General features: G+C 38.9%; 1 protein-coding gene across 1 annotated transcript in view; it reads left to right on the forward strand.

Moving 5' to 3' along the window:
* Positions 1-3,382: 3,382 nt before the first annotated feature.
* Positions 3,383-13,504, forward strand: part of TASP1 (taspase, threonine aspartase, 1) — an 87,649-nt gene continuing 77,527 nt past the window's right edge. Inside the window, exons 1-3 of the mRNA XM_010148001.1 lie at positions 3,383-3,527; positions 5,343-5,410; positions 6,948-7,016. Of these exons, the coding sequence (XP_010146303.1) occupies positions 3,383-3,527; positions 5,343-5,410; positions 6,948-7,016 (282 nt within the window). The remainder of the gene's footprint in view (positions 3,528-5,342; positions 5,411-6,947; positions 7,017-13,504) is intronic.

Here is a 13,504-nt window from a genome sequence, read left to right on the forward strand (position 1 = left end):
GGCTGCTCGGTCGTGGGGCGAAGCCCTTTTCGTCTAGCCCAGTTGCTCTTCATCCTTCTTCCCTCAGGCCTGTTAGTGTAAAACCTCAAAGCTCTTAAAACCAAGGTCTTCCATGTTGCGAGTGCTGGGAGCATGACAGTATGGGGACGTCGCTGTGCACGTGTCCTGTTTCCTCTATCCCTCTGCAGTGCTGAGGGCCACGAAGATATCAGAGGGCTGGAGCACCTCTCCTGTGACGAAAGGCTGCAAGAATTGGTCTTGTTCAGCCTGGAGAAGAGGAGGCTCCGAGGAGACCTCATTGCAGACTTTCAGTACCTGAAGGGGCTACAAGGGTACTGGGAGAGGACTTTTTACAAGAGCCTGTAGTGACAGGACAAGGGGTAATGGGTACAAATTGAAATCAGGGAGGTTTAGATTGGATATCAGGAAGAAGTTCTTCACGGAGAGGGTGGTGAGGCACTGGCACAGGTTGCCCAGAAAAGCTGTGGAAGCCCCATCCCAGGAAGTGTTCAAGGCCAGGCTGGATGTGGCTTTGAGCAACCTGGTCTAGTGGAAGGGGTCCCTGCCCATGGCAGGGGGGGTGGCACTAGATGATCTTTAAGGTCCCTTCCAACCCAAACCATTCTATGATTCTATGATTAGAAGTGTTTCCTCTGGAGGGCTGTTTTCTGTGCAGTGAGCATTAGGCAGAGCTTTGGATCTTGGGAGGATTGGTGAGGATCACCTCGCAGCTGATAAAATAGCTGTGGTGCCTGTAGCAAGGGCACTGAAGGACTGAGCAACTCGGATTATTGAGATTTGTTTAAGTGCCTGTGTAGGATTTCCACATTACTTTTTCAGTGCAATAAGTCCATTGGGCTACTTTGGTAAAATCGTAATGGTGCATGTGCTTCAGGAGTCGATCTAGAGTTTATCTGTCCACCGTTCCTGTAGCTGTACAGATGTAGAAGAGTGAACTGTGTAACGAGGAAGGATGAGATCAGCAGTGATGCATGTGTGAGAGCCAGGAAACTGAACAGGTGAATCTTAGAAGGTGCTGGAAAGGGAAGGGTTGGGTCCAACAGGAGTTTACAAAGTGAAAACGTCAGCTTTCTTAATGAAATTTGAAAGGTCTTTGAAGAATGGTTTGAGATGGAAGGGGTTTGACAATCAAAACTCAATCAAATTTGGGTTTGACAATCAAAACTCAATCAAAATTGAGTTGATGCAGGGGAAGTTTTCTGAACTGAAGAATATTATTGGGATAAGTTGACTTTGTTGTCTCTGGAAAATAAATGCATCCTCAGACCCACGTGTATGTAAAGGCCCAATTAAAGTTTTCAATCTGGAGTTGTGCTGTTAGTTAGGCTTTAAGTAGCATGTGTATCTTCACTTTCAAAAACGTCTTAACTACCATCATTATTACTTTCCCTAGCACCACACTATTTTTTCTGTTTCTGCAAAAAGATATGTTTCTTATTTGCTCCTCTTACCTTTTTACTTAAGCCTTTGTCATGCCTCTGTTGCTGTAATGACATTCTGTGTGGTGTAATACGACGCAGGAAAGCAGAGTTCGTGGCAAGCAGACTGTGTTTCAGTTTACTGCTTCAAGAAGTAAATGTAGTGATTAAGAGTTGAATTTTGACTCTGAAGTTTATGCAGGGGATCGTTGCAATTGGATGTTGTCTACAAATGCTTTTCCCTCTGTAGAGTTTCAGTTTGTATAAATATATATATGTTTACAATTACAACAATAACAACAACTTCATATTTAAATTCCAATGCAATTTTAAAAACATATGAGGATACCAATATATGTTAAGCATCTAAGAAAAGATGAGTGGAAGTAACTTCCTAGAAGGCTGTGCTACATTTCGTTATTGAAAGCATGGTTTTGGTAAACCAAGAAGTTTGTCTGTTCTGTGCAAGTGCTGAATCTTGCTAAACATCATTTGCATTGTTTTGGTTGTTTAAATGGGTTGGTATTTAATTACTGGAGTGAGCCCTATACCATTTGCAAAATCTGTGGTTTGAATTCTACGTATTAAACATGAAACTTTTTTTGCTTCTATACACTCTTAAGTATTCTTAGGTTACAGTAGTGCCATTTGAGGTGGTTGGAGTGATAGGCGTCAGAATATCTGAGTATGTTATGGAGGTTTTCTCTGTTCATGCATTATGCTTTGCCTTTTTTTTTTTTTTTGCTTATCTATGCTTTTTCACTTCCTGAATTAATTCAACAGGTAGAATGTCTCTGGTTTTGGTTTTACGTCCTGAACTAGAGAGAGAGTATTTAGTCAGGATTAACATGTATTAGGTTGTGGAGGAGCAGTAAATACAGTGGATTGTTTTCTGACTCCTGAAAAACTCACTCTTCTGTACTTTAACTCAAGAGCTTTTTTAGGTTTTATACTAGAAGATACTGGCAGTTTTCCATTAACTTCCTGTGAACATCTTAAGGGTTAAGATCAAATCCAAATTGGGTTGCTAAATTATTTGAGATTGACTTAAGCATGTTCTGTTTCATGAATGGTCAGGGTAGATATACTTATCTAAGACAAACTTCCTTTCACTGTTTTAGGCTTATTTGGCATCTTTTCTAAATACTTTGCCATAAAAACCCAGTTAAGGGTAAGGGATGAACAAGTATGGAAGAGTTCATTATAGGATCTTAAACAGCTATTTCCTACAGAGAAAAATATACGGTATTTTTAAGTGTTACTCTTGCTACTGTTCTCTGGAGGACACGTTTGCAACTTCTTCTATGACTACTAAAGTGATGTTCATGCACAGATTCTACATCCACCTACATAAAATGTAGACACAAAATCACGCAGACTGTACAACCACATATGCTGTCTTCCAGCTCTTGCCAGCATTGCTGCAGTGTTGCTTAGGGCTTTCCACACGAGCAGGGAACGACACTTAGGAAGTAAAAATTGTGGCTGTGGTGCACCATCTCATGAAAAACTAGTTGGGCATGATAGGTGGAGAAATAAGTTGTACTGTTGCACAGGAGACTGTGGAAAGCAGCTTTCCCTCAGTCATGGGCAAGCCTTAGATCAAGGATTCCTTACAATGTCTGGAAAGATTATTAGGTTCAAGTTGAGTTACAATGAAAAGGCTGCTTTTAACTTGCAATGTGGACTTTGATTATTTTTTGTCTCTTTAATGCTGTTAGCTAGGGAAGAGGCAGCGCTTAGACACCCTTTTCAAGAGGCATATTTCCCTTATTTCAAACTTCTCTTCCAAAAGTTCTTTCTGAAGTTATTTGTATGAAATTCATCTATTGAAATCAGTATCTAACATCTGCATGTGATTTGGTTTTAGGATGATTCCTCTCCAGAGTTTATTTTTGAATGGAAGGATGCTCTTTTCCAGTAGAAGATGGTGATCCTAATGTATGATCATGGAGAAAGGGATAAGTTCTGTAGAAGTGTTACCTTCCAAATCATCTCAGGTTACAGCTGTAAAAGTGGTTGTCAAAGAGCCCGAAACAAAGCAAACCCAAAGAGGGAAGCGAGTGGGATTTGTGCTTGTTCATGCAGGTAAGCTACAGAAGCATAACAGCTGGAAATAGTGCATATAAAAATTAAATATCAGCTGAAATTTTGCATTGTGTTTGGACTGCCACTGTGTTAATGAAGTGACATTAACTTTGGGGGTAAATCTGGGAGTGGAGAGTTTTATTGGAAGTTGCATTGGCTGGAAGAGCTTGGAAATTGTTAATAGAAAGGTAGGGTTTTGGGTGTTCTGAATGTTTATGTGGTTGTGTTCTTGTGTGGTGTTTTTTTGGTTTGTGTTGGTTTTTTTTTCTTTTTCTTTTTTTCTCCTTGACAGAGAAAACCCCAAATAAAATTTGTAAATTAAATGGTTATAAAATGTCAAATTCTGCAGTTACCTGCTAAGCTTGGGAAATCTACAAAATGTGAGAGATTGTTCAGTCTGTTTCCTTACCCCACAGAAAGATCAAGCGTGGCTCTTTTATTATTGACAGCTTCTTGTCTAGCTTGTCTGTAAGGGCACTCTAGGTAAAACTTTCTGAAACCTCTTTGGGGTGTTGCAGAACTTCACTTGTTCTGAAAGCTTTCCTCCAAGTCTTATTTTTTGTTTATATTGTTCATATTTGGGTGACCTGCTGTTTACTTTTTTGCGTGTAATGAGGAGATCATCTACACAGATGTGATACAAAAATGTTATTTGTGTCTTGTTCATAAATTCTGTTCTAATAGATTCTCTCTTAAATACTGTTAATAGTAGTGATGCTTATATGTGGCTGTTTATTTGTTGTTAGTATATGTGTGATGACATGTAGTGAAATTGAGCAAAGAATCCTGGTGGCACCTAAAATATTTGAAAAAACACCATGCTACTTGGTTTATAAAATCCTTAAGGTTAACACCACCCCCCCCACCCCCAAACTCTCAAATAACTTCTTCTGGGTTGATATTTGATGACCCTGATATTCTGTTTTAGGAGAAAATAGAAGTGTTCAATGTGTTGTCCTTTACTGGGTTACGTTACTCTGTTTCAAATTCTTTGTCTCTTTCACATGTAGTGTTAAAACTTATTTTATTAGAGTTTCTCAAAGCTAAGATTTCTAAAGGTGAGGAAAGGGAAGTTGAGATAAATATAAGCATATTTTTCAAGTTCAAAAAACAGGGAACAGAAGAAGATGGAATTTAAATGTCAGTGTGGTAGTCCTGTCTGTCATTTTCTGATGCTGTGTTTAGTCATATAGTGGACACTGAGATAATTTTTTCAGGTATGAAAGTAGGGGATAGTGGCTACAAAACAGACCAAAATGGTTAGATGCAACAGAATAGACATAAAGACTGAAAATGAGAAAAAGGTGAAAAAATTAGTATGATCTTTATTTCCAGAAGCTCTTCCTGGTTCTAAAGCAGGAGTAGTGGGCTCTAGAAATGTAGCATGAGCATGAGAAGAACAACAGAATGCTAATTGCAAACTGGCAAATCAGCGGTAAAAGGAAAATTGAAATTTTATTTTAAAACCAAGGTTTTTGCCCAATAATGGGCAATAAATGAAAAAGCTGTGCTGGAAATTCTTCAAGAATGAACAAAACTGGAATCTCTTAGAGGTCATTTATAGGAAGAGATTGTATCATGCTGAGATTTATAACTGTATGCATCTGCATATACACTCTGTAGCCTATCTCTGTATCCTGTATTTTATTGAGTGTATTAGAATCAATGGTGGAATGCATGAAGTTGTTAGTCATCGATACAAAAATGAAATGCCAATGCAATCCAGAATAAGAGGGCTGTGTCTTCCTGTATCTTAACTATAGGCTGTAGTTTGACAGCTAATATAATTGCGTTTCTCTTTTGCCTTAATTGTAGGTGCAGGTTATCATTCCGAATCCAAAGCTAAAGAATACAAGCATGTGTGCAAAAGAGCCTGTCAGAAGGTATGTCTTACCGGTTCCGCAGTCTTGTAGTGGGTTTACGAGAAATGTATTTGGTAGTGCTGTCCCTTTGGTATGAAAGTGTGTTTCTGTGTTTGGCTACTCGGGCTGTATGCATTTCTAGAGGAAAAATGCAGCAGCAACAGTGAACGTGATACAGAGTCTGTAAAGTGCATGGCCTTGAGGTGCAGCAACATCAGTGGGGGCAAATAACAGGCACCCAAGGAACTGCAGGGGAGCAGGAGAAAGTCACAGTGATACCTGCACAGAGTATTCCTACAGCTTCCTGTACGGTTCCTGAGGCTCTGGGATTTCTGGAGCTAAGTATGGTGTCTGGATTTTTCTTTCATCGATGTCCACTCTTTTTGGAATTTATTTCAAGTCCAGATTGCTCCATGAATACAGGAATTCTTAGAATTCTGCTCTTGATAAGCCTTAACTTCTTAATAGGAGGGGAGGTAGAAGCAGGGAAAACAGAACCAAAAAATCAAAGCCCTCTTCCCAAAGCTGGAAAAGGAGAAATGCCAAAACTTTCATTTCCATTGAAATTAAATTTTTGTAATTTCCTCCAAGAATTTAGCCTTGGAACTGACAACTCCTGTCTACTAAGCATTGCATGAGAAACTGGAAGACCTGTCTCCAAAATTTCTGATGCCTTTCGCTTTCTCCAGGCAGAAGGAGCCGAGGAGCTTGGCAGGCTTTTTAAGAGTCCCGGAGTTGGCGTCTGATAATTATCACTTCATCTTACGGTTTTGTTGCTCAATCTCAATACTGAGATCATCCAAACTTAACACTGGCTTCATTAAAGCTGTCCATTAGCCCAGATGATGTTCATTTTCCAGCTAGTTGTGTGTGAAAAAGGGTTGTTTGCTGTTGAATTTAGGTCTAACGTGAGGTTCTGTTTGGTTCCTTAAGCTAGGTAGCTAACGTAAATAACTTGTACGAAGAACAAACTGCCACAGGTTTGGTTTGCAACTGAAGATGCAGGCCTAGTTGTTTTCTGGGATTCTCTGAGAGAATATCACTGTAAGGTCTTTTCCAGTATGGATTTAAGATATTAATATTAGGTTCTGGAAGTTCATTTTTGAGTGCATATGACATTTGACGATAACTTTGGTGTGTTTGATTTGTTTCCGTGTGTTGGCTTTTAGATGAGCTTATTTGTAGAGTCTCTTCAGTTTCATGACGATTGTCGTATATGGTACTAGGGATTTTTGTTGACTCTTGGAAGGAAAATTGGAAACTTCTTGACTGAAACATCAAGTGTTTGTGACACCAGGTATAAGAAGTTATTTTGCTATAAATTTGACCACGCAGGAATCTGCTTCTAAATGTAGTGTTGCAATGTCTGCATAGTAAAATGCCTTCAGATTTGCCCTCACATGGTGTACACTGACTGTTTCCAGTCCCTCTTCTTTTGAGGACCTCCTACATTTTAAACTAATTCAGTGAAGGTTTTGTTTGTACAGTACTAGGGAAATGTAGGGCTTAGTAACAGAATATTAGAATGTCCTAATCAACTAAAAATTCTGTTTTACAGGCAATTGAAAAGCTACAGGCTGGTGCTCTTGCAACAGATGCGGTGACTGCAGCTCTCATAGAATTAGAGGTATGAATTTCTGACAAGTAGTAAATATGTCTCAAATATGTTGCCAGTTTTTTCTGTGCAAAGGTAGTCATTCAAATGGGAAAACTACTGCGATTTCCATTGCTGGGTCTTATATTATCTGTGCAGACATGGAAGTTGTAGTGGAAAAGCAAAAGATAAAATCAGTATATTTTGAAGGAAATTTATTTAAAGACTTTGTAAAAATGCAAACTGAATAAAAGTTGTGAGGTTGGTGCAATTTGGTTGTCATCTTAGGGGTGCCTTATCAGGTAGCTTTTAACCTTGAAGAATAAATACGGTGATTAAAGACTCATTGAACGCTTTATAGACAACTTTATTTCTGACTTACCAAGCCACAGATAAACTGCACTGGTTCTGGTTGCTACACAGGGGGGAAAAATCATGCTACTGATCATATATGGTAACCAGAGATTGTAGGAGAAGTTCTTAGTCCTTTTGTTTGCGTTAATATCTTACACTAAGTTATTTTTTATTTTTTTGAAATTATGGGCCAAAGCATTTAGATGTAGTTAGTCTGTAGTAGTGCTATTAACACTCTCATGTAGTAATTGGATTGAGGTAGCTGTCCTTGAGTATGCTTTCTTGAGTTACATTATTCCTGCCTTTTTCAGCTCTTTGGGATAATTCTGCCAAAGTGAGATAATAGTACAAAAGCGATTCCATAAATTTAAGGCTGCGGGTCTCTCCAACCAAATAAAGGACTACATGAAAATTAAGTAGGAATTCATGTGGTTCCCAAAGGCTTTTTTCTTACATTTTTTATTTTGTTTCTATATGGTTTCTGATAGGATAAGAGACTAGAAGCAGGCTGTTCAGAGAAACGCGACTTCAGTGTAAGATAATGCTTTTTTCTGATTTTTATGACAACTTGTGTGTAGAAGAATTGGACAAGTAATGCTTTTATTTCAAAATGGTACTTGTTAATTTTGTCCAGTTCTGGGCTCCTCAGCTCAAGAAGGACAAGGAACTACCGGAGAGGGTCCAGCGCAGGGCCACTGAGATGATTGAGGGCCTGGAGCCCCTTCCATATGAGGAAAGGCTGAGAGCTGGGTCTGTTTAGCTGGGTCTGTTTAGCTGGATCTGTTTAGCTGGGCTGAGGGGGGATCTTATCAATGCTTATCAGTATCTGAAGGGTGGGTGTCAGGAGGATGGGGCCCCGCTCTTCTCAGTGGTGTCCAGTGACAGGACGAGCATAAACTGGAGCGCAGGAGGTTCAACCTGACCATGAGGAAACCCTTCTTCCCTGGGAGGGTGACAGAGCACGAACAGGCTGCTCAGAGAGGGGGTGGAGTCTCCTTCCCTGGAGACTTTCCAAAGCCCCTGGACTTGTTCCTGTGGGATCTGCTTTAGGGGATCCTGCTCTGGCAGGGGGGTTGGACTAGATGATCTCTAGAGGTCCCTTCCAATCCTTACCATTCTGTGAAATATGTGAATCTGTAATAAAGATAGAAAGGTCCACTAATCCCTCATGGCAGTAGTGATAGAAAGAGGTATTCCCCTTCTACTGTAAGGAGTAATTGCTTCTTCCGCTCCAACTTTATTAGTAAAGAAGGAAGGCAAGGTAAGTGTTGTGCTGTAAAAATAATTTCCTGGGTTTGGAATTTATGGTAGTATTCTGAGAGGGTTAGCAGCGGATTTGCTTACACATATGCTGGAAAAGTGTTAATTAACATATGTGACAGGTTCAGCATAAGGCAGGCAGTATGTACTTTAAGTGTTAGATACGCTGACTAGGAGCCAAGACTTCAGTCATCCTTTTAACTTGGCAAGCTTCTTGGCTTCAAGCAGTACTTTTGGTCTCCACTGAAGTGTTCAAATACGCTTTCATGTATCATCTTACCGCTTGTTTCCACCTGTCTATAGTGTGTATTTCTCAATTAGACTTAGAAATAATGCACTTCCATAGACTGAGATCCCTATTACTCCACAAGATATAGTGTGTCAGTGCCCTCCTCAGTGCAAAAAAAAAAAGTTGTGATTTTTATCGTGTTCCTGAGCTACTTAGAAGAAAACATATTTTAAGAGGCTTAAGTTAACAGCTATATGTCTCTTTGTTCCTGGGGTAAATGTTTTATCTGCTTTTGTTATCTCCAAGACATTCTTCTTTTACTTTAGTAGGTTTAAATACTCTGAAGTGACATCTGTGTAAGAAGTTATGGCTTTAAGATGAAACTAAAACCTTTTTAGGAAATTACTCCTATCAGCAGCCTTTTTCTCCTCATCTGTCTGCTACTCTTCTGGTGCAGCCTGCCATCATTCCACTTTCTGTTTTTATAATTGTCTTAGGTAGTATTTTAATGTATACTGCATGTGACAAGTCAACAAGGCAAACAGAATAGTTTACTTCATCAAATAGAAAACTTTGTGGGTCAGAATGTGGGTTTGTATGTTGACTCTCTCTCTAATATGCTATCACTACCCTTTTGTTTATGCAGGAAAGAATAGTGACTTTTCATAAAATATTCCAGCATTTTGTGTTGGCAAATACATGGTGAAAATCTTTATGAAAACTGTTTGTTTACATGTGTCACTGTAATACAGATTAAGATGCTGAACAACAAAAGTTTGTATAACATGATAACTGGTTTCATTGTGTAGTACTGTTTGTTACTTCTTGGTGTTTTGGTTGCTGTAGAACACATGGCTGTGCATTTATTTGAAATAATCACTTTTACAGTACTCTAGGATATTTAATGCTGTATTCAGAAGATCTGTAGTCTTTGCAAGGCACAAATATCTTTTCATCCAAGTGTCACCAAAGAGTTTTTCCTCAGTTCCGCTCAATTACACAACTCCTATTACGTAGAATTTCAGCTAATCCAAGAGGCATCACTTCAAAGACTTGCTGAGGCGCAAGACTTGCTCTTGATCTTTTATGAGCAAGCTGACAGTTTGCTTGTGGTATGCTGTCTGTTTTTTGTTTTATTTTTGCAGGCTCTAAATGGAGAAAGAACAGCCTTTCTTTGTTGGACTATATGAATCTCAAGTGAAATAGTGGTCTGTGATTAAGATAATAATGCTAATAGTTAACTACAGAAAAGGTAAATTTCTTTTGCAAAGTAACAAGAGCAGCTGACCCAGAATACGGTTAAAATAACTGTGCTGGTCTTTGTAAGCATCAACTGTATTTGATAAGTTGAGTAAAGGCAGCTATGTTTTCCAGTTTGTGAACTCTGCCATTGTGGAGAAATGAGTAAACATGTTAACTCTTTCAGGTTTTGGTAAAAAAATGTGTCTGGACAAAGTGCTGTATGAGACTCATCGCTTGCACTGTATGCTTCTACAAAGGAATTACCGCAGCACAGCTGCTTCTTTGCACTCTTGCTAAGCTGTCGGAGTTTCTCTTGAAACAGAAAGGGATTTGGGCAGCTTTTTTTTGGGGGAGGAGGAGGTCCCCCTACACACACACCCCCCCCTTAAAACTTGCAGTTTTCAACAAAACCACACACTGAGTGCTTTTATGGCTGGCTATGAGAACAATGTGCAATTTCAAACTTTTCTTTGACTATAGAGCACTTCAGAAAGTCTGCTGTTCAGGTACTGGAGACAAGAACAAAAGCTTGTTGTGAAGAATGATTAAGATTTCCAAAGTTTAGTCTAAGTTTATTAATACTATGTGTAGATCACTTGTTTCTTTAATCTGACTTCAGTAGAATGTTCTTAATGAACGTAATTCAAACTGGAAATTCATGTGATTGATGGGAAAGCAGATGTCACATTTTGGGTTTCAGTCTCTGTGCTGCTGAAATTGCTCGTTTCACTTTGCTTTTTATTGTTGTTTTGGGTCCATGCAAAGGATATTTTGAACCTGTGAGAATATTGAAGCAGTGGGTTTGGGTGGCTGTCAGCAAAGTTCTGCAGTGAAATAAGCTGTTGGATTGTTTTTTCTTTTATTTATTAATTTTATAGTAATTAAGATTTTTGAATACACAAACTTAGTCCCAGGGACTTCTCTTTAAAGAAGGAAGCACAATGCCAGCAATCTTGTTGTGTTAAGGCAGTCACCATAGATGAACTTCTAATGGGTAATGAACTGGAAGTTGTTAATGCTAGTTAAAAGCAATACTGTGATGTTTTGCAGCAGAGTGGCTAGTGGTAATTGTGGCAAAAATGCTCTTTAAAAACACTTTAGGTGGCTTAATTGAAAGGGACGTGACTCATCCTTGTAGACTATTACTTCTCGACACTAAATTCTCTCAGAAAAATAAATTTTAAAATTACAGTATGTAAAAAGAAATGCCTGGAGACTTTGAATCCCTTTTAAAAGTTGCAATTAAACCATGGCCAGAACTGTATCAAAGATGGACGGAATGTTCTTTAATGCATGTTAAAAATAGAGCATTTTAACTGTGTTCCTAGATGTAATTCAGGACTATTAGTGTTATAGTGTTGGGTAACTTTTTCAAGCATTCCAACTTTGACCACTGCTAGAAGCTTCAACATGCCTGTGTTTGCTACCAGAACGTTTGTAAATACATCTTGAAGTAAAAAGGATTCTAAAAATAAAAATTATACCCTTGGTAGCTTGAGAGCCTTTACAAGATGAGCTAACTTGGGAAAAAGAAACTCCTGTTTCACATCTTAAAGCTTTGTATTATCTCCTTTGCTACAGGTTTACGTTGTAATTTAGAGATACTTCAGTGGTGGAGTAATTGCCAGGTAGTCTAGTATTTTTCCCATAATTGGAAGCTTATGTTTTTTCGGAAGCTTTGAATAGCAATTTGTTTGCCTTTTCCCTTTTCTTTTTTGCTTTTCTGTGGTAGTAGGGCTTGCTGCTAACATGCAAAGCTCACGCTTAGTTTCCTTTCTTGTCTTTTTTTCAGTCTCCTTAGAAATACAAAGGCTGATCTCAGCTTGTGTTTTTAAATAAAAGTATATTCTGGAAAATACCTTCTATACCTTTCCTGCTTTTCCTTCCTCCCTCTTCTTGGATACATGCTTTGATTGGGTTATTCCCCATCCTATGGTAGTCATATAGTTATTGCAGCACTGCATTTTTCTGTCCGAGTGTATGAAGAGACTGCCTCAGTTAGCTTGGTTTATTTTCTTCTCCCTTTGGAAGCACGTGTACCTCTTTTAATAATGTTTCAGCATTTCTTGAAGGTTTTTGAATTTTCATTTCTAAATACACCTTAATTTTCATAAGTGGTGTTCCTCCATTTGTGTATCAGTGTCTTGAAATCTTTTGGTCAGACTGTGCAGAGATTTTTGTTTTCAAAAAGAGATGTATTTATGTGGTGTATTTGATGCTCTTGCCTATTCATAGAAGTAGGTGTGAATTTCTGTTACCATTTTTAACAACGGTTTTTCCCTGCCTCATTTCAAAGGCTTTATATCTCATCTCAGAGACACTCAGGTAGGTATCAGAAGTTCCATGCGTTCACACCCAGTTCCTCCACTGTCTAAAGCTGTTACCAGATCCCCTTCCAGATCTGTGAAGTTGGAGGAGACCATCTTCCTCTTGGCAGTTCTGAGACCATCTTAATTGAGTGCAGTCTGATTGTAAAGCTGCACAGAAATTTAGAACAGGTGCTTGGAATTTGGTCTTTATTTCTTTTTACTGAAGAACTTACTCATGTTGTGACTGAATGTACTGGTAAATTTCCTTCCAAGGCCTAAAATGGGAGAGTTATGCCACCAAAGGGACCTCTACAATTTTGTTGGCACAGAGTTCTTATTTATCCAATATTTCGTGGTATTCTGATAAATGTTCTGTAGGGAGAAACAGGTGGCATTTCCTTTGTCTTGAGATCCTCTTGGTGCATCCTTGATGATGTGGCAGTGAAGGTGCTATGCCAAAGCATCAAGCACATCTAGATTTTTTGAAATAAGGTGAACCAGTGCCACTCTGTAACTTGTATTTTTTTTTTTCAACACTCTTTTAATTATTATATCAGGTGATAGAGAGCTTTGTGTCTTGACTGCAGAAGGGTTCTGGACAGTGTTACTAGGACTTCTGATGAGTCATTTGTACTCCCTTTATTTGGAAATACTGTCTGCTCTTAAAATAACAGCTGTCTTCGTGGCTGTGACAGATCTCTATGGCTGTGACAGATCTCTAGAGCACACATTTCTTCCTCTTTGCTAATGCTTTTGAGTATAATGCACAGAGCAAATGTTTTTGGAACAGAACATCACAAATTTGCCTCCAGGCTTCAGGTCTGTGCACTCTGGTTACCCACAGACAAGAAACTGGGACAGCACTAGGAGTAAGCAAGCATCTTTCATCCTAACTCATTCCTATTTTTACTTTGTCCTCCAAGTACCTTTCACCGTTCATGTTCAGATTCCTTCCATCATTCCTCTACTCCTTTTGTTCTTAACTTCACTGACTTAATATTTGTCATACTTGTAGAGTCTGGGGAGCAGTGAAGCCAGTTAAGCCAGCGGCTGCTCTGCACTCTTCTACCTATTCAAAGCTATTGGTAGCCTTTTTAAAATCATATTCTCTACCTCTCCCCTTTCTA

The sequence above is a fragment of the Eurypyga helias genome, unplaced genomic scaffold (genome assembly GCF_000690775.1).
Source record: "Eurypyga helias isolate BGI_N326 unplaced genomic scaffold, ASM69077v1 scaffold803, whole genome shotgun sequence".
Taxonomy (NCBI): domain Eukaryota; kingdom Metazoa; phylum Chordata; class Aves; order Eurypygiformes; family Eurypygidae; genus Eurypyga; species Eurypyga helias.